Source organism: Ambystoma mexicanum, chromosome 5q, assembly GCF_040938575.1.
Source record: "Ambystoma mexicanum isolate Mex_15411 chromosome 5q, UKY_AmexF1_1, whole genome shotgun sequence".
In the NCBI taxonomy this organism is placed as follows: Eukaryota; Metazoa; Chordata; class Amphibia; order Caudata; family Ambystomatidae; genus Ambystoma; species Ambystoma mexicanum.
Window position 1 is genome coordinate 505039018 of NC_090933.1, and position 20688 is coordinate 505059705.

The following is a 20688-nucleotide window of genomic DNA, read 5'->3' on the forward strand; positions in this document are numbered from 1 at the left end:
CTGCAAGACAGGCATAGCAATCACTAGGACCCGCATGTGCCAGGTGCTCAGGTACTGGTGATTCTCCGCTACAATCTATTTGGACAGGTACTGTGTTCACGAATTACAGGGAGAACAGTTCACATAGTATTTCGGGTCTTTCTTACTACGGGAACATTTATCATTACCAAAAGCCCAACGTGCATACAAAAACACTATTAAGAAGTCACATATAGGAGGAGTCTACTCTTGCCTGATCTATCAAAGACATTTGAGTAATTACTCTGCCTCCTACCCAATGATCATGTTTTACAGGGATAGTTCACCTTTGGCTCCCCAGATGTTTTGGACTACAACTCCCATCAGCCCTAGCCGTCACCGCCAATGGTAAATGATCACTGAAGTCGTAGTCCACACATCTGGAGCGACAAAGTTGCAGACCCCCGATTTGTTGAGATACTACTGTGAAAGCTACCTTTATCAATCCTAAAACGTACCATCTCAAAAAGGCGTATAACAAGTCTTTAAATAATAGCTACAAATGTGACAAAAAAATAAAGATCGGATGAATAATAAAGAATGTTTACAGAATATACAGAATACACACACACACACACACAAACACGCTTCAAAAGATGAGTAAAGACAATAAGGCTCACTAAGGAAAGGCAACCAGTTAGTAAGCTACAGCCGCTAAACTGGTCTCTCTTGGCCAGCTATACAGAATATCATATAGTTCAACACACTTTAGCCCCTATATTAAAATAAATGCAGAAAACAGTGCTTTGCATAATGTATCTGAATGGCTACCATGTCCTGCTAATTTGCACTTATCAGCTAAGAGTCTGCAAGTGCCTCATACATTCTGTGTAAAATCCTATTAAAAAACATTGCAATAGTTTCCAAAAGGTGAAGAGGCACCCATTTGCCCTAGAGTGCAATGAATAGCATGCATAAGGGCGCTGCCCAGGATCTTGCCTAGATGTGCAAGGGCCTAGTCCCATTGATAAAGATCTGAAGACGTTTCTCAGAAAGTTCCTGTCTGCCTGAGGAGCACTTACCTCCATAGTGAACAGGAATTTCTATCTTTGGTCCAATCACATAATGTCCTTCCTCCAGACTATGAGCCGTGATGGTTGTCCACTGCCGGCAGGAGTGAATCAAAAGGTAGTCGTTCTCTCGCAAGCCTTCTATACATTCCCCTGCAAAAACAGAAGGAGCCTCATAAGAAACCAAGATGGACAAAGCATGCGGATTTGCATTAGACAGAGAACTGTGGAAGGAGTTGCATCAATGGACACAAAATGGCTTTCATGCCTTGGGAAGAGCCAAGAAAAAAAATGAATTGGACTTTTATATCGAAAGTGATTGACTGCATCATTCGCATTTGTTGGGAGCAAAGCAAAGCAAAACACTCTTCCGTTGGACATAGGAGTTCATATACATTAAATCCTAAATATCATTGAATAGATTAGTCTATTCTGGAAGCCCATGCTTTCCTGGGGGGCAGGGGGTTCATCCCCAACCAAGACCAATAGAAGGGCAAAGAAACTTGCATTTGCTGGTGCAAATTCTGCTAGAAGTTACAATTGGCACAGATTAAAAACACTCCTCGAATACAGACCTCTCAGTCTTGGGAGAGTCTGAATATGTGAAAAATATTCCGTAGGTTCCCTTTACATTCAGTTTAGAACCACTATTCGCATTAATCATAACCATAGAACTGTTTTGCTCATACAATCCAAATCGCTCTTCATAAACATTCCTAAACACAGTTCCTACAGTTTATTTCAACATGCGTACTTGCCTTCATACATTGACTTTTTACAAAAAATAATGTCATTACAACACCCAGGCCGTAACATTGGTGAAGAGTTCCCCCGCACGTTAATAAGTATGAAGGCATGGAACATAAAGGTCCACACCATACTAGGACGCATCCATTATCTTATATTAAAGCCTTCTCCACTCAGGACATTCTGAATATCCCGACCGGTTTTGAATAATGGGTCAAGGAATTGTTTTGTAGAGCTTGTCTTCTTCAGGGGTAGGATCCAGGCAATGCTGCCAACTTACATCTATGCCCAAAGGATCATTATTTATGGAATTCACAAGCATCTTATAAAATTACACCTCAAAAGGAAATGGGCACCTACAGGAAGAGTGCTTTCATCTTGTCCATTCTTCCAAATGTTACTCTAGGTGTATATATGGGTGTGTTATCTGTAGGATATACTGTAAGGACACAGATGGTTGATTTGACAATAGGGTTATGTGATGATTTACAAACTCTCACCAGCGTAGTTGCCAAACTATCACCGCATCTACTGCTCTAGTCATCCTTTGTTATCTTAGTCTTTTGTGTCAGGTGAACCCTGAAAATTCATCTTCTCCCCCTTCCTAAATATCGCAGATACCATGTTGACATGAAGCCGGGATAAGGCAGGTACAGTGTGCAAATTGGCAAGTGCTCCTTAGAGATTTTGAAAGCAGAAACTTTATACAATTATTTACTTTTCCGTGTATTTGCTAAGGTCTGAACAACAACCCTCTAGTTTATTTTCTTTAAGGATTATGTAAGCTTACGCTATAGGGTACACACACTATGAAAAAGTGGCCTTTTATAGTGAGGGTATACATTGTGTACTCCTTCATCCGACATGTGTGCAATGCTCGGGGTCCGAGGTTGAGGCGGCAGTGCCGAGGCAACTGCCTAGGTTTTCCCTTACCTGGTGTTGGCAGCAGAAGGAAGCTTCCATCTTGTTAACTGTCGCATAATAAAGAACCACCACTGATCCCATGGGGAACACTTGGTAATTAAATATTGAGGATATATATTGCAAACCACCATTCTTTGCAATGTTCAAAAAAGAAGATGGGACGACAACACATTTAAGAACTGTTGAGGCAGTTTGAAAAAGTGCAACAAAGCAAGTATAAAATTCGACCACATTTTCTTTAAAAGGGAATATTGTTTTTGCCTGGTTAAATACAACACTGGCGTTTCATAGACAACATGGCTGACAAACACGATTCTGCTGGTTTCAGCTAATTTGAAGGAAAGGCTAAAACGTCTTCATGAAGATTAAAAGCTACTTTTTTAAAGGTTTAATTGCAAACATTGAAACACATTTTTTGATCGTTTATTTTAAAATGCTCTACCTAAAAATCATGTGTGCAGACAAGCTATTTGATTACTTTTGGTAGAATCATTGGAATAAAAAAAATATGTGATTTTTCGAAAAACAAGTTTTATTTGTGCCTTTGGTATTGAAGCACTATTTAAGGCTTTCATCGCAAACAATTTATGAAGTCATTTTATACAAAAGACTCGTTTTTCCCAGCTTACGTAAGTATACGTGGGAACAGGAATGGCCTTGCCTTCCCATTGGGAAGTGACTGATCCGGCTGATTAATCCTCCCCGGTGACACACAAATCTACTTCAAGATTCAAGTGGGCTACAGCAGTGGTAAAGTTCTTGCATATTGCTTCGTGCATGTCTAGAGCGGGAACGCAAGACAATTGTGTGTGGCCCAATAAGCCAAAAAGGGTGACACAACTCTTAGGATTCTGCCGCATTCAACTTCAGCTAACTGACCTCATTGGTTACCCAACCAACTCCAATGCTGTGATTGGGGAGTTATTTTGATGCCGAAATGTCCTTTATGTCTCAAGTCAGAACCTTAGTAAGTGTGCATTGTCAGAACAAAGATCTGCATTAGTCCTCACAGTGGTAAAGTCTTGCATCATTTATGATACTCTGAAATATTATTTTATTCTTTCACAAAGTCTCTGTTTAGTTGTTTAGTTGGCCTTCAGTCCTGGATGTTAGACAATTATCTCCACCTTAATCCTTGCAAGACGGAGGTGTTTTCTTCCCCAGTACAACTATCCCGTTACCTCTGCCTCCATCTCCTTCCCTATAGCGTTCTCCCATTAACACCTTTGGCTCGTAATCGCGATGTAATATTGGATTCTTCGCTTTCTTTCTGCACACCTTTCTAATGTTCGTTGAACGTGCCGTTTTCAATTGTTTAACATCCGGAAAGCACACCCCTTTCTCTCTTTTCATGCCAAAATTTGGATTACTGCTCTTCTCGTCTCAAATACTTCTCTGCTCTTCTTCTTGGTCCTCCTGCAATCAACCGGATCCCCTGCATTCTATTTACAACGCCTGTATGTGTCTATTGTCTGATAGATCGCCTCGCGAATCTCTACCATGCCCCAGCTCTTCTTGCACCCAAGCAGAGAACAAACGCGCTCTATTAGATCAATTTCTTCCCTCCCTCGCTTTCATTCTTGGTTTAAAGATCCTATCTCCCCTATCTTCCCTTTGTAAATGTATCATGCAATTTTTACTCGTACTATTGTACAGCTTCTATATGTTAAGCACTTTGGCAAAAGCGCTATGGAGTCCAAATACAAATAAAATATTGCAGTGGGCTCCATGTGAGGCACCCTATGAAAACTGACAATTCAGAGAAATCAAAGCTATGCTCTCTGCCTCAACCAGCCTCGGGAGGACAGCACAGGGGCAACGTGTTTGCCTTGGAAGCAAGAAAACACGGAGCACCACAGTTTTGTTCCTGGGTCCGCACTTAGAAACCTCTGGGTATTAAGCGCGTTATGAATAACCTTTCACATCATAACTTCAGGTGGAATGCTGCAACCATATCTCCCGTGGAATGAACTCTCTCCATGAATTTCCATCCACTAGAGGCTCAGACTTCCAAGTGGTGCGCCTTATCAATAAAGAGCTGGACGATTCGGCCTCAGCTTCCTCCTCCAGACTGTTCCACAGGTATTATTACCCAAATTGACCTTTTACAATTGACCTTTTGCACAATTGACCTAATTATAGTGGTCCTAATTGACCTTCTGCACAATTGAACTTCATATTATTTTAGTTATTTTATATATGTATTGGGTTGGTTTTGGATTATAAATAATATAAGGGGATTGGGTGTGGGGTTGCAGGGGTTTGTGGATTGTGTGGGGGGTTGCGGGGGGTTTCCCCCGCATATATGTCCTAATTGACCTTCTAAATTAGGTCAATTCTCCCGAGGTCAATTCTCCCAAGGTCAATTGTGAAAAGGTCAATTAGTATACAACCGTTCCACACTGACAGCAGATAAGACTGCTACGACCAGCCTCTCGGAATCTGGGTCCCTCCAAAAAATGAAGCACAGCTTTGTTAGCGGGAGAAGAACCCTGCACACGGAAAGCCCCCCCATTCGGTGACTCGCCCTCGCCGGCCTTTCACTTGGCCCCTGGTCAGCTGCAAGGTCTTTGGACTGTTAAAACACTTTCTGTAAGCATGCTTACTAATCTACACCCCATTAACTCCCACCAAAGAGCTGGGATAGGATTGTTTGTAGGGGCCATGTAATGAAGCTAATCGGCTGTGCCCAGGCCTCAAAATGTGCACTCGCTACTAGCCACTGGCGAGGGGTAATTGACTCTTGGTGAGAAAGAAATAGAATGCTGTGGGCACGTGGCGAATTAAAGGGGGCATGGGAATGTTTATGCCTGGTCATCAGTGCCAGGGCTAGTCCATAAAATGGCGTATTGTGTCCGTGCGCGTAGTTATGGCCCCAAAGAAAAGTTAAGCGGGAGGTAAAAGCAGCAGTAAGGATAGGAACACAGACAATTGGATAGATATGAAGGAGTTGAGAGAGAGGGTATGTGATTCTATGGCAAGATGGAGGCGAGCATTATGCTTACTTCTTTTATTACTGCTCCTTCAGCAACCTTGTCTTTAATAGAATGAAGACTGCCTGAGCTGTAAGCCTGGACAATCTTCATTGTAGTAGCAGGGGTCTATATGTAGTCATTGGCAGTGGATAGGAAGGAATGCTGATCAGAAAGCGGCAGATGCACTTCAATGACAGCACTTTGAAGCGCTTGGAAGTTGGTGGGGGCTTTATGAAACTGCTTTAAAACAAATACAGATGTAAAATGTTTGCCTTTGTAGTGCTTTCTGGGGGTGCTTAGAAAGCAATTGGATTTTGGAATTATCAGTGTTAACTTCGCAAGGAACCTGCCGAAAGGTGCTGCCATAGTATGTAGAAATGTAATAAGCTGACGGGGATTCAGGCAATGTCAAACGCTCATTTATTTAAATGATTAAAAAGACAGGTGTGTCTTTAGGTTACTTGAGCTGGGATCTGTTCTTTGAGGGTTTTACTGGCTGGATTTTAGGCTGATTAAGCACTTAAAACGTGTTGAAAGCACAAGTAGCAGCGGCTAAGCAATGACGGATGGAAAGCGTAAGGTGAGAATGAACCCCCCCCCCCCTCTAGCCCCCCACTTTGAATATCTGCTGTTCCTGGAAACCATTTAACCCTATGGCGTGTCAGTCACAAAACAAAGGGCCTGCACCGCAGTACTAGGAGCTTGGGGGTACTATAAAAGACTTCCCTTCAGCAAAAAGCAAGAGGTAAACCTTCCACCTTACCGCCAAAAATCAGCAAACACCGGTTTAATTACTGCAATGTAATTACCGCTGGTGGTAATTTCCCAGAAATTCCAAAAATGAGACATTACGCCACCCTACCACCACTTCTCATCCCGCTGTAAACCGGCGGCCTCAAGTGGCGGAAACAGTAATCGAGTTTGGAGGCAATTCGGCAGATTTACAGCCAAACTCGTGATGAGGCCCAAAGTGTTGAAACTAAAAACAGAAGAGGATGGAGACAAAATCGGACCCACACTCCGGTCGGTGGGAAAGCTCTGCGTATCCATGGATTGACTGTTAAAGAAAAAGAAGCAATTTTTATGTTACAAAATAAAATATCCCTGAACAACGACAATAAGAAACCAGAAATGTGCCCACACCCGCTGCCTGCTCGCCAACTGCTGCAGCAGCAGCGCGGCCTAGTAAGCGAGGCCCAAGGGATGGATGTTATTGCAAAACAGCAAAAGCTGCATGTGCTTAGCAAATGTAACCGGAGAACGCCAGCAGGACATGCAGAGGGCATTCTGCAGTTGCGCAGACCCCCGCTCCAGCATCCTTAAAAGACCGCTGCTCATTCCAAAAACGCCTCACGTCCTGCTGCAAAAGCACACCATTATCTACCGTTTGCGCATGTGCCAAAACATTGATAAAATGCACCTAGCACCAATTGCGCTGCTTGTGGAATACGGAATGGAGCGGACGGGGTTCTGCTCCAATCCATCCTGCATACGGATTTTTGGGGAACAAATAAAGTAATATTCTTTCCTGTTTGCAGCTACATCACATTCGAAAGACGGAGCCGCATTTTATTTTCTCCCTTATTACATTAAACAGAAAAAAGTGAAAAATGACAATGTGTACAGTTTACGCTCAAATGCTATGTAACTAGACTTCCTCTAAATGTGTGGCATGCTTGCCTGATTTGCTCTTTCCTTATCACACTGGCAAAAGAAATTAGCAACATCATTGCAAAAACCCTTATAGAATATGTATTGAGGCAAAACTGGTTTGCTCCGTTCCGCAACACCTAAGCAGCAAATCAGGTGGGAAGTGCATTTGCTCAATATTTAGCACGGGCCCAAACAAAGGCGGAGTATTAAGAAGGCACAATAATGTGCTGTGCACTGTTTTGTTATCCCACATGAGGCATTGGTGTATCGGCAGAAATAAAAAGAAATCGGCACCAAGTAGGTTATTGGTTAGTCGCTGTGTGGAGACGCGCTGCTCAGAATAAAACCCACAGCAAAAGCCAAACGAAAGACCTGAACCAACTGTGGAGACGGGGTTCCCCGATTCACCACATGCCCACTTTGGGGTCCTTCCGAGCACTGGCCCACCAGGTAGATGCTGTAGATATTGAAGTTTGGATGTCTAGCCTTCAGCCACAGGAATCGTCTCATGGTCTGATGCAGGTATTTCAAAGCACGTCCAACATAGGGTGCTTTGGTGTTGTGGCCTTGCCTGGCCCCTCAGAAAAGGTTGCCTCAAGGAGCAAAGATGTACCTCAATTTCTCACCCAAGCAAAAATATCGGGCACTTGAAAATACTATAGAGTAACTGAATCATCTGGAGGGTTGGTCCGAATCTTCTAGCTAGACATAGAAAAGTCACTCGACTCCACAATTCCATACATACACGTCGCACACAATTTCTTACTCGCCACGACTCGAATATCATTAGCCAACCATTTTGCACCCTGGTAAAATTAAGTGTTAAATACATCGGGGAACAGGCCTGACAGAGAGCCCAGGGTAGCAGACCGTTGTGCCCCAGCTCCCAACACAATGTCGACAGACAGATCCGGACTGCTCATTACCCCATCCCGACAATATAATTAGTTACCTGCAGAGCCTTAGACTAAAGCACAAGTTATCTGTGGTAAGAAATGTTGCCAAAGGCCTAAGCTTTTGGGTAAAGTGCTGACACCAGAGAGGTCTATATGGCAGACCCATGAGTCTGTCGTCACCATTAATGATGATTGGATAGAGTCCTCAGCTACGCCAGATGAGGGGATGAAACAGAGCTTAAGAGGAAATCGTGAGCTGGTGCAGGTTGACAACTTGAGGCACCACTGTGGTGCAAAATTACTAAGCCTGTGTTGGAGGGAAACAGTTGTGCAGAGAAGTTAAGTCCACAAGCAGATCCAATGAACTAAGGGGAGGAACTTGCTAATCATACTGAGAGCATATGGATGCCCAACAGGAAAACAGAACCTTTAGCAATAGATGGAATGTTCAGTCACGAGGGAGGTGCCCGTTAATGAGGAGGAGAAGGTAAATGCACTAGAAGTGCATACTGCCGCAGCCAATGACTTCAGTCCTCCTTAGCTCCACCCCTGCTGGTCAACTACAGGTTTGGAAGTGCACGTAATGTGGCAGTAGGAACCAAGAAGAGCCATAGTGGGGTAGACAAGAGGTTTGCATGTGAATCCATGAAAGATAACCATGCTGGAGAACAGGAGTTACTGGTAAGTAACTTGTTCCTTCTCCAGCTTTGGATCTTTCATGGATTCATATGCTCATGAACACGATTACATAGCAGTACATACACACATCCAATGGGAGGCGTTATAGTTCTACAGAAGCAATTTGACTCACCTCTGGAACGCTCATTGCATGCAAATAGGTTGCAGAACACTGCCTGACTGGCACGGGACTCCTCCCTGGAATCACTATCAATGAAGTAGTGTCTTGTGAAGGTGTGGACAGACCTCCACGTAGCAGCCCTGCAGATGTTGAGCAGGGGGAACACCGGACAGGAACCCCATGGTAGAAGCTACAGCTCTCTTGGAATGCAGCGTTGGCCTTCCTGGTAGAGGCCGCTTTGCAAGTTGGTGGTAATGCGAGCTACAGACAAACAGCAACCTGGAAATGGAAATCTTAGCCACAGCCTTCCCTTTCCCCACAGGTCAGAACGAAACCAACAGTTGTGATGCCTTTCAGAACGCTTGTGCATGCAATATGAAACTTAAAAATATGCGCAACATCCAGCGAGTGTAAGGCCCTCTCCCCTGGAGAAGTGGGTGCACCTAAGAAAATTGGTAGAAGCAAAGGTTAATTCAGGTGGAAATCTGAGGAAACTTTCAGCATGAATGAAGAATTTGTGCAGAGCACTACCTTGGATTGGTGAAAAGTCAGGTATGACAGTTTGCAAGAGAGGGCTTGCAGTTCTCCCACATATCTGGCAGACGTAATGGCCACAAAAGCGATCTTCTAGAATAGAAACTTCAGCGGAGCCTGATGAAGAGGTTCAAACGGGGGGGCCCATTAACTTGGAAAGAGCAATGATTTCCCACCCTGGAGCTGGAGCTTTCAAAGGAGGACAGCCCAGAAGAGACCTTTGAGGAATTTTTCAATGAGCCTGTGGGATCATAGAGGAGGTCAGCCTGTAATGCCAGTGTAGCGAGAAATGGCTGCTAAATGTACTTTAATGGGTGCGTGGGCTAGTCTCGCTTTTGGCAGGGCCCAGAAATTTGGCAGGACTTGTTCCATTTTGATGTGAAGAGAGTTAAGCTGTTGTGATTGACGCCAAATGGTAAAAATGTTTCCATTTGTGCTTGTAGCACGATAATATAGAGGGCGCCCTAGCCTTTGCAAGAATCTGTCTGCATTCTTGAGTTAATGCGAAACGTCTGAATGTCAGTGCTGCAGGAGCCAAGCCATCTATATTAGACAGAGGGGGGAGCTTGAAGCAAGGAGCGACATATAGGTGAAGTAGGTCGGAGTACCAGATTTGGCCTTGCCATGCCGGGGCGATTAACATCATCTTACAGCGGCTACGTTTGAGTGGGTTTAGCACTCGCAGTAGAAGTGGAAGCGGAGGGAATGCAAAGAGGAACTGACCTTCCCACAGGATGGAGCAGGTGTCCCCCAGACTCCCTTCTTGTGGATACCTGGTGGACAACTGCGGGCACTTGGAGTTCTGTTCAGTGGCGAACAAGAACATTTCAGGTTGATGATGTGACACATTTGGCTGTGGTGGAGCGCCCATTCGTGGCATGATCGTAGCTCCCTGCTGAGAGAATCTGCAATGGTGTTGTAAATTCCTGGTAGATGAAAAGGAAGGAGATACATGTTCTGGGATAACATCCAATACCAGATCGCCTGAGCTTCCTTGGAAAGTATTGGTGAGCGGGTACTGCCTTGTTTTCGGATATAAGACATGGTGGTTGTGTTGTCAGTGAAGATGCTAAGGCTTGGTCTTTGAGTTGCCACAGGCCTCTGGCATGGTGTTGGCCCGTGTGGTCTCCCCATGCCCCCAGGAAAGGGTTGGTGGGGACTATGGCATGATGAACTTGCAGGTGAAAAGGAGAGCCCTGAGTGAGGTGCTCACAATGATTCCACCACTGAAGAGTTTGGCGGAAAGATGGCATGAGGGAAATATTGTAATTCCAAGAACCTGACACTTGCTGCCATCTAGCATGGAGGAACCCTTGGAGATGCCTCATGTGAAGCCTGCAGTGTGGAACCATTGGGATGCAAGGAGACATCATCAACAGCAGATACTTGATGGAGCAGACTGTCGTCACCTGTAATGTAGATAGTTGTTGAATCTTGTGGAGTGTGGCTTTGACCCTCTCCTCCGAGGGGCTAGTAATACATGTCATGGTGTAGAGCCGTAAACCAAGGAACAGAGCCTTCTGAGATGGCGATACACACGACTTTGGAGGTTGATGAAGAACCCCAAAGAAGTCAAGCACTGAATGGTCACCTCCGTGTGTTGCAATGCCGGTGGTTGGGAGGGAACACATATTAGCCAGCCATCCAGGTACGGGTAGACGTAAATGCCTGCTTTAACGGAGATGGGCAGCCACCCCTTAGAGCTGATTTGATTCTGAAAGGCAGAGCCTTGACTTAATAATGCTTACCTTGTACTACAAATCAAAGTAAGCGTCTGTGCTTACGATGTATGGGGATGTGGAAATACGCATCATCCAATTCCAGAGAGCAGAGGAATTCTCCATGTTCTAGTTGTTCGAGAGCATGTTGAAGCGTGACCCTGCATTTCTTCTGTGATTTCAGCAACTTGTTGGGCTGCCTGAAGTCTAGGATGGGTCTGCATCCACCTGACTTTTCTCACCAGGAAGTATCTGGAGTACACTCTGGAGCCCCGGAGATGTGATGGTACAGTTTCTACAGCTCCCTTTTTAGAAGTAACCTTACTTCTTGGAGAAGTGGTAGGTGTAGCTTGCTTTTCTTTACGGGAGTGATGGAGGGGCATTCATCCAGAAACTTGATGGTATGACCCTGTCGAATGGTGTTTAGCACCCATTTGTCAGTGGAGATGTTTCCCCACTGATCGACAAATTGCGACAACCGGCTTCCCACTGGAGTGCTGAAGTAGGTGCGTGGGCTCTTACACTGGTCAGGCCAGCATGGGGTTTTACAGTTTGGAGGAAGATCGGTGCTGTTGCCGAGTACCACTGCACGCTTGTGACCTTCCCCAGTACGCCTCCTGTGAGCCAACAAGAGATGGCTGGCAGTAGGAGGGTCTGTAATCTCTAGAGGTCCTGAGGAAACGTCCCTTACCGATACGAAAGAGCTGTTTTCACTGCTGCAGGATGCCTAGGGAGCGTTCAGAATCAGTAATAGCCTTGAAAGCCTGTAGGGTCTCGTCCACCTTCTTCCCAAACATGTTCACCCCATCAAATGGCATATACACAACCTTGTTTTGCACCCCAGAACGAGAATTGGTTGCCTTCAACCATTCCTGGTGTCCGAGCACAGCTCCATTTCCCATTTGGCAAAAGCCGGTGTCCGCAATATCCAATGCAACAGTAAAGGCGTGGTCTGAAGCGGCCTCCCCTTCGTGCAACTGCGCTAGGACCTTGTCTCTTATCAGGCAGAAAATCCAAAATGGGACCAATCTTGCATCACACTCGCAGTTCTACCGTGAGAGGATGGCCAATGAGTTGGCCACCTTGATGGTTGTAGCAGCCGTGGAAATGAACCTTTTGCCAAAGGTGCCTAGGGGCTTACCCTCCTTATCAGGGGCTACCAAGCTTGGAGAAGGGTTGTATGATCTCTTCTGAGCAGCCGCCGATGCCACAGAGTCTGGGCAGGTCTGGGTGCGAAGGCACTTAGGAGCTGTATCTGTCACCTTTTACTTCTTCTCCAGGCGATTCTTTTTAGGAGGAGCTGAGAAAAGCCATTTTACCAGATGTCGTCTAGCATGGGGATCGCGACTACTGACCCCCTGGAGGCTTCATGCCTATGAAATAGAAACCCCTCTTTCCATTGTTACTCCGGGACCAGGTTGAATAGTTTACCAGCACGTGTTAAGAGTGCATGGAAAGAGCCTATTCATCTGGAGGTGAGTCACGGGAGGGCAAGTCTGGTATCTCACCATCATCTGGCAGTAAATTGCCAATCATTGTAGTTGCTGAACCAGGGTGTGCAAGGTCAATAAAATATCAAGCAAAAGGGGGGCAGCTGGTGTGCTCAAAGGAGCAGAAGGTATTGCAGTGGGTGGAACTGCAGGAATTGGAGCAGCCTGAACTGGCAGATGAGGCACTTGTAGTACATGATCAGACTGCTCACTGATTTCCTTGTGGTCTAAGAATAAAGCCTCCAGTGGCTTTACATCTGAGATGTCCCATCCTTGAAGTAACGTGGCAGGTGGTGCTGTAGCAGTCATCACGGAAGTCACCAGGGTGAAGAGTGGCTTGTCTGGTGTGGGCCTTGGCAGAAAAGACAATGCTGGAGGAGGTTCCCTGTCCATACTAACCCCTATGGGAAATGTGGTAAACGCTGGAGCTTGCGACTGGTGCTGAAGATGGTCTCGGCAGCAGAGAAACTCTTGCCAATTTGGTAGGGACGGTAGTTGTTGACGAAGTCGTCTACAAAGCAATTGTCGACGGTGCAGCCATTGATGAGGAGGTGGACAATTATGCTCGTTTGTGGCCCATCAATGGAGTAGTCTATGAGGTTGTCGACTTCTGCATGTGGCTCATAGACTGGGTAGATGCGGATGTCGATGAACGTGGCCTCTCTGACAAAGACGAGTGTGTCGTCGGGACCATTGACTTGGTCATCATGGTCGTAGAGAAAACAATCTTGGATGGGGACGGTGGTATAAGCGTCAGAGTCGTTGACAGTGTACAGTCGAAGTGCGCGACTTCTGTCCCCTTTTGAGTTTCGTCCCCACAGAAGATTTTTTGTGAGATCCCGACTTCTTAGACGAGGGAGTAAGGTCTGCGGGTCTACCGATTCTGGTAGAGGCATGATTGAGGACCAACTTCGAGTCAGAGGCCTCGGCTCCCTCTTGCAGCCAAGTCACCAACCTGCAGTGACGGTTCTTACAAGTCTTCGAAGAAAAAGACTGGCAGATGGAGCAATGGTCCATCTCATAGTCCAGGTGCAGACAATGGTAGTGGTCCTCCACATAAACATTTTTGAGGTGACACTTCGTACAGGTCTTGAAAAAAGCTCTTTTTCACATCCATCATTGCGGCGAATAAGGAACACCTAAAACTTGTGAAGAGGGCTTCACACGGTCCAGGAGATCTGTCAATGATTGGGATCTTCACCGGCATCAGGTCTTCGTAGACGGTAGTCACTAAAGTGACTGATGTTGAAGAAAACGAGCAAAGAAATCTCTCAAAAATAGGACATAAATGTTGATATTTTGAGGAATGAAACTAGGATTCCCAAAACGGAAACGTGCAGTTAAAGTTTGAGGATGGCCACCAGGGGTGGAGCTAAGGAGGAATATGTCATTGGCTGGGGCAGTATGACCCAAAGTGACAGCAATAGGCTATATAAAAAGCTTTAAAGCTAACCCGCTTTAATATTACATTAGATTCCCAGCCTGATGACTAGGAATATTCATGATAATGTGAATCCATGAAAGCGCCAATGCTGGAAAAATAGTGACAATTCACAAGACAAGTGTTCCGCCCTGAACCTACAACAATTCAGCACTGAAACACTAACAAGTCTCAAGAGAACCGAGGTGAAATGGCTCCTGGGAGAGGAGGTCCAGACACTTAAGGTTACCCTAGGAGATGCTGAAAGCAAGAGATAGAGAGAGCAAGCGTGAGATAGGAGGTTGAATCTGTAACATGTTAGAAGACAATTGTGTGGCTTGGAGGCACAGAGTGAATCAAAGTGAACTGTAACCTGGCAGAAGTGCCTGAGAAAACAATTAATTCTCCTTAGTTTCCTTTTATCAGACGTTGTGGTTCTGACACTTGCAAGAGGTGCTGATAGAGAAAGATATTAGTCAATAGAAAAAGATTTAAAAGTAATTCCTGGAGGGGAAATGAAGAATGCATAGCAATATGAACTTTGAGCTATGAGAATAGCTAGCCATCATGAAGGCCAACTGCGAGAAAGAGTAATCAGCAAAAACAAACAACCAGAGACTCAAGGAAAATGAAGTTCTGTTTAAGACTATCTGAATTGTGACATCATTATCAGCAACCTACCAAAACCTGAAACTAATGTAGTCCAATGCGAGCTTTTCTAGGATGCAGTGCACCAGACTGGACACTGGCGGTTACTATGGTCAGGCCCACGTGGACACACCTGAAAGGGGGCACCTGTTGGCCTTTTTCACACTATGACTGGTGGGGCATCAGCAAAAGACACTATAATGTGGGCATCATGACTGGAGAGCTAGAGACACTCCAGACACCCACATTTGACTGAAGCTCTATTCCCACCACCCCTCTGTTCCTTATGGACCCCTCATAAATGCCACTCAGTGACAGGGCACATATTCCAATTTTATTGCTGCAAGCGTGCCCAACACTCAAGATGCAAAGGACTTCTATGCGGATTTGAATTTAGGGAGGGATAGGTGAGATCTTATGAAGATACAAGAGTAACAGAGATTGGTGTGGGGCTGGTTTAATAAGATACATCTTTTTGGAGTGGACCCGCAAAACTTTCTTTTAAGAACATGTTCACAAATTGTTAATACTTTATTAAACAAATCAATACATGTATTGGGGTCTGCATTTTCGAGTTAACAATGCCTTACTCTATTCAAACTAACCACAACATGGTAAGGGCTGTCGACGGCTAATCAACTAAGACATTTCCATTTCCTAAAACTTTATGAAATTCAACTATAGTATAAATAGAAAGCTTCTGGTAAAAAACAAATTGTCTACAAATAGTTAATTTCGATTTCCAGACAAATAGTTTAATTTCAATTACAAAACAGAATTGTATTAAAAAAAACTCATACAGGTCTATTTCTTAAAATAATTTTCACAAAGACGTTTTGACTATTGACAAAGTAACAAAATTCATGATGTCCAGATTAGTCATCATAACCTCAATTCATATACTTGTTTACATTCATGTACACCCAAATATTATAAACCTATAAACCTGGTAGGTTCATCCTTATTTATGTTCTCATAATAGCTCAACACTGTTTGGACCAATGAATATCCTTCTGGAGCGAATTTCCTCACTTCCCTGGTTTGGTTTCATGATTCATTTTAATCATGAAATAAACCTAATAAATCTCTAAACACCCAGCAGCGCATGATTTAAAGAATTCCTTATGTCAAACGAAAAAGTTATTTGAAGTCTTATATAGTGTTTTCCTCAATTTATAGATTAAATAGGTAATCCTTGTGTTTATAACCTCACTCTCTAAGGGGTAGTTAATATTAATTCACTGAAGAAAAAAATTGTGTCTTCACTGAGGTGCTCTTGAGACAAAGCTTCCTCTGTTTTGATTTACCATTTGCTACTGGCAAGTCGATGGCTAATGTGGGTCAAGTCGGCTTTACTGTTCAGTCAAGACAATGCTTCTATTGGGTAGAGTCAGCACTCAGGATGCGGGCAACTCAGATGCTTTTACAACAGTGAACCAGTGGTTGAGAAGCTCAAATCAGTGAATACTGTCTCCACTTTTGGTGGAGTCTTTTTTTTGTTTTTTGCTGTTGGTTTTATTCTATGAACCGCGCATATCTGCACTGCGGCAAAACAGCAATGTACTTGCTGCTGATTTCTTTTCATTTCCGCCAACACATTCCCCTGTATTACAATGCCTTGTGTGGAATAACAAAAACAGGGCAGAGCACATGCTCACTTCTTAATAAAACTCCTTTGTTTGTATCGGTGCTAAATATTGAGAAAATGCACTTACCACCTGTTTTGCTGCTTAGGTAGTACGAAATGGGGCTAACTAGTTTTGCCCCAATCCATATTACGTAAGGCGAAATGGTTTTGCTCCTTTTTTTGCCAGCTTCACTGGGTTGAATTGGCATTGAGACAGTTCAAAGAAGCAGTTAAGAGGTACGAAGTTCAAAGAGTGCCAACAACAGCACCAGGGGGTAGAAGCCCAAAGTGAGTCTAACGCAGTCAAGAGAGCTCAAAGAGGTCTCAAGGAGGTAAACAGGGTTCTGGGCTGAATTTCTGGTAGGACCAATCCATGGTCTCTACGGACAAAGCAGGTCCTTTGTTTCTACACGTCTACTCCACAATGCTTGTCTGGCACCTACAGTGGGTCCTTCACATCCACTGAGCAAGATCTTGGTTCCAGTTCACAGGCAGAAGAGTGTTTGTCACCTCTAGTGAGCAGGCAGGTAGCAGAAATGTCTTGGCTTTCAGCAGTTTCACCCCATATGTGCCATTGAGGTGGGTGGAGATAAGAGCTTTCCTCTTCCTCGTAGCCTCTCTTCCCCTCTATTGCAGAGGACTTTGGAACAAGCTGTATCGCCAATAGAGCACCATGTGAATCCTTCTCATCTTGAAGTTTAAACATGAATCACCCCTGCCAATGAACTCAAAAGCAGATTGATCTAAAGCAAGCCTGTTGTCAGTGGTCTAATTCCGGCGGCTGTAACAAGTGTCCTTGGCCTTTTGATATCATACCCAGAGAGCGTCTACACGAGGTGGAGAGGGATTAGCAAGCCCAGGCAGAATCCAAGATGGTGTACGATCTCTGGGCTAAAACTCTCATCTGAACTGCCCTCCCTCCAACCCCTTCCTCGGTCTGCCTTCTTCAATAGGACTCCAGTTATAAGCCTCCTGGTGTGAGAAGGCTGTCGTCATGTCAGGGCTGTCACTGGTTCACCATGATAGCTGCCTTCCTCAGGGGGATCAAAGGGGCAGCTTCCAGGGGAGGGTTTCACATGGTTGTTGTGGTGACACTCAGGCCAGACAGCCAATACACACCCAGCCCAGTCATGAGTGAATCGCCTCACCAAGCTGACAATGATATGACATCCAAATGCTGTGGCTGTATAAATGTATAACCTCAGCAGTCACCATGTCATAACTTGACATGGTTTATATTTACAGTTCACTGTACTTATATTTAGATATTAATGTGCTGCCAAGCATGCTGGGGTACACAATTATAAGAATTTAAACCAGAGGCGTGGATTAAAAAGCCTCCCCTTTGTGTTCCAGCAACTGTTCAGGAATGCACGTGTGAGCTTTGACTCTGCCTTACTGCTATTGGAGGGAAGATGTTAGTGTGAGACTTCTGAAAGCATTCTCCCATTTACTTCCCTTAGGACCCCCTCTCAGATGACCGAGAAAAGGTCATATCCCATTGTTTTCCCGAAGGTCCCCCAAAGTACTGTGAAGAAGAAGAGGGTGCCAATAGTAATGCATACTGCCTCTGGAAAACACCACTATAGTTCTGTGACGAAGAAGAGGAAGTCAGGAGGAATACAGACTTCATATATGAAACACCACTATGGAACTGGGACAAAGTAGAGGCAAACAGAGGCACACCAGCATACTCAATGGAGATGACCCAATAACAAGGCCAGGCAACTGAAACTCATTAATAAGACGCAGGTGTATAAAAGGGAGGGAGAAAGCAGCAACAGCAGTCCTGTGAGTGGCATAAGCAGACGTGAAGCCAGAAGAGAATCTGAAAGGAGGCGAGACTCTGAGGGGAGCCGTTCTGTGCAGTGCTGTAGCCTGGAAAGTGGCAACACCCTAACGACTAGGAAGGCGGTTGACCCTGGCAGGTGTGACTTAGGAGCTGGAGCTCCTTGGGACAGAGGCGAGGCAGAGGAAGGAGGCCAGCTGAGGGGCCATTCTTGAACCCACCAAGAGGAGTGCTCGCCCTCCTGGGGCTCTGTGACAGAGTTGGAGTGCCTGAGGGGTAGAGGAAGAATCCCTAGAGGCATTTCACACGGTTTGTGGCAAGCACAATAGAAAGGAAAGTCTTCAAAAGCGGAGCCGGTGAGTGTAAGAGGCTGGAAAAACCCTGTGTGGCTTTGATTGCGCGTGCTAGAGAAAGAACTTCTATTCGATCCAGTTTTAAAGTATACATTGTGTCAGAGTGGTAGCATTCCTTCAAAGAAGGGAAGGGACGTTTTCGAAGGTCTCCATGTGAAAAGTACTTTAAAGTAAACAGCCTCTGTGTCAAGAAGGAAGACCTTTGGTAAAGGGGAGCTGTGTGAAGCCGTGAAGTGTGAGCAAAAAGGCATTGAGAGGAAAGGAGATATCCATGAGATGAAGTTGGAGCAAAATCCTCAAGAAAAACTGTAAAGAATAATTAAGCATTGGGGTGGCCACCAGGCAGGAGAGTGATACAGGAGCGCTGCAGAGACCCCACCATAAAGAAGTATAAGAGGAGTTTTCCAGGAAGGGGAGTGGCACAGGAAACCCACAAAGATCCAGAAAAATATTTAAGCATCGGGGTGGCCCCCAGCAAGGAGAGTGACCCAGGAGGGCCGCACAGACCCCACCATAAAGACATTTATACTGGGAAACTTTCCAGGAAGGTGAGTGACGCAGTAGAACCCCAGAAACCCAGTAAAGAAAATATGAAGAAACAGTAATTGATAAAGAAAGTGAATGTTGAAAGAGAATCTTATTTTGGCTAATAATGAACTTTAACAAGCAGGCACAGCTAAAGCCCAGGGCACCCGATTGAGCAACCTGTAAGGGGTGGACCGTGTGGTTTGACAACTACGCCATGACCAGGGGAGACCCCATTGAATAAGTGAACTGTATGACAAGTTGAAATTGAATAAACCAAGAGGGGTCCTTGAATATGGGGAAAGGAATCTCTACAGAAGCAAGTTGAGCTCTTGTGTTGTAAAAAGTGGAACTTGACAAGTTGAACATTGGTGTTTGAAAAACAAACTTTGTGAAATAAAAAGGAGTTTGAACTTGGGCAGGGGAAACCTGAGAAACCTGTTGAAGAGTGTGAACCAGAGGGCTTTGAGTTTGGGAAAGGGAACCCGATAAACCCACTGAACTTTGTGAACTATGGTATTGTGAGCTTTTGAAAAGTGAATCCTGATAAGCCTGTGGAACTTTGTGAACCCGAGTGTCTTGAACCCTGGGAAGGGAGCTATAGAAGAGCTCCAGTGCCAAACTAGTTTTACTTTGAAGACTATTTAAGTACCCTGCACATTCTTATCCTATAGAAGTGAGGTCAAGTATAGGTTTTGACAAAGACAGTTTTATTTTGGACTAATAGACTTAGGCTTCCCTTAACTTACTTTCCGGTAGGGAACATTCCCACCTTAGAGCTAGGGCAAGTTAGGCGTTACACCATCCTGACCAGTAAAATAAAAGGTTTTTGAACTACATTTCAGTTGTCTGTGTGATCTCTTGATACCATGCCTGTCTCACACAGGAAATGTCAGGAGACAGTCGCAGCAAAAGCACATGAGTCATGTAGCATTATGAAAGGGTCAGGCGGGGGCGTACGATGAGCAGGCCTACTTTTCAGAAAAAGAATTGCTTCCACCATTTTATTTCCAAAAATAAAACTTAAGACTGTTAAACTGTAAAACAGCTTTCTGTCAGAGAACCATTCTACTTTGGTCAGAAGTCATTGTTCTCTATTCTCCTGGTTTAGAAAAACCTCCATAGAGAAATGTAAATGGAATCCAAGATATCAACCTGAGATTTTATAGCCTCCCCTCTCTAGACCATGTGACAAGCGGTAAGCAGCAGAGAAGGTTTAGCAAGGAGGAGGAGTCGGAGACTATTAGACCAAAGAGACCCATCAGAACAGGTTCTGAAACTCCCCACTAAAGGCCTGAAGTCAATATATGTATGAGAAGGGGAAGAAACAGAGTTGAGGGGTAGATGGAAGCGATTGAGACCTGGTAGAAACAACAAAGAGGCAGTTGCTGCTGAGGAAAGGAGGAGAGTGTGCATTGAGATGGTGGCACTTTGATTTTGGTGGGCCAAAGTGGAAGACTCCTATATAGCCTTGGTTGTTGGAGGAGGCTTTCAGACCTGGAAATCGGGGCGGGAAGTGGACACATAATTTGGGAGACATTGCTAGTTTAGGAGTAAGAGAC

General features: G+C 44.8%; 1 protein-coding gene across 1 annotated transcript in view; it reads right to left on the reverse strand.

Annotated features, from left to right (window-relative positions):
* GAREM1 (GRB2 associated regulator of MAPK1 subtype 1) overlaps nucleotides 1–20688 on the reverse strand; it is a 929300-nt gene that overhangs the window by 656606 nt on the left and 252006 nt on the right. The window contains exon 2 of the mRNA XM_069620978.1: nucleotides 1041–1181. Within this exon, the coding sequence (XP_069477079.1) occupies nucleotides 1041–1181 (141 nt within the window). The remainder of the gene's footprint in view (nucleotides 1–1040; nucleotides 1182–20688) is intronic.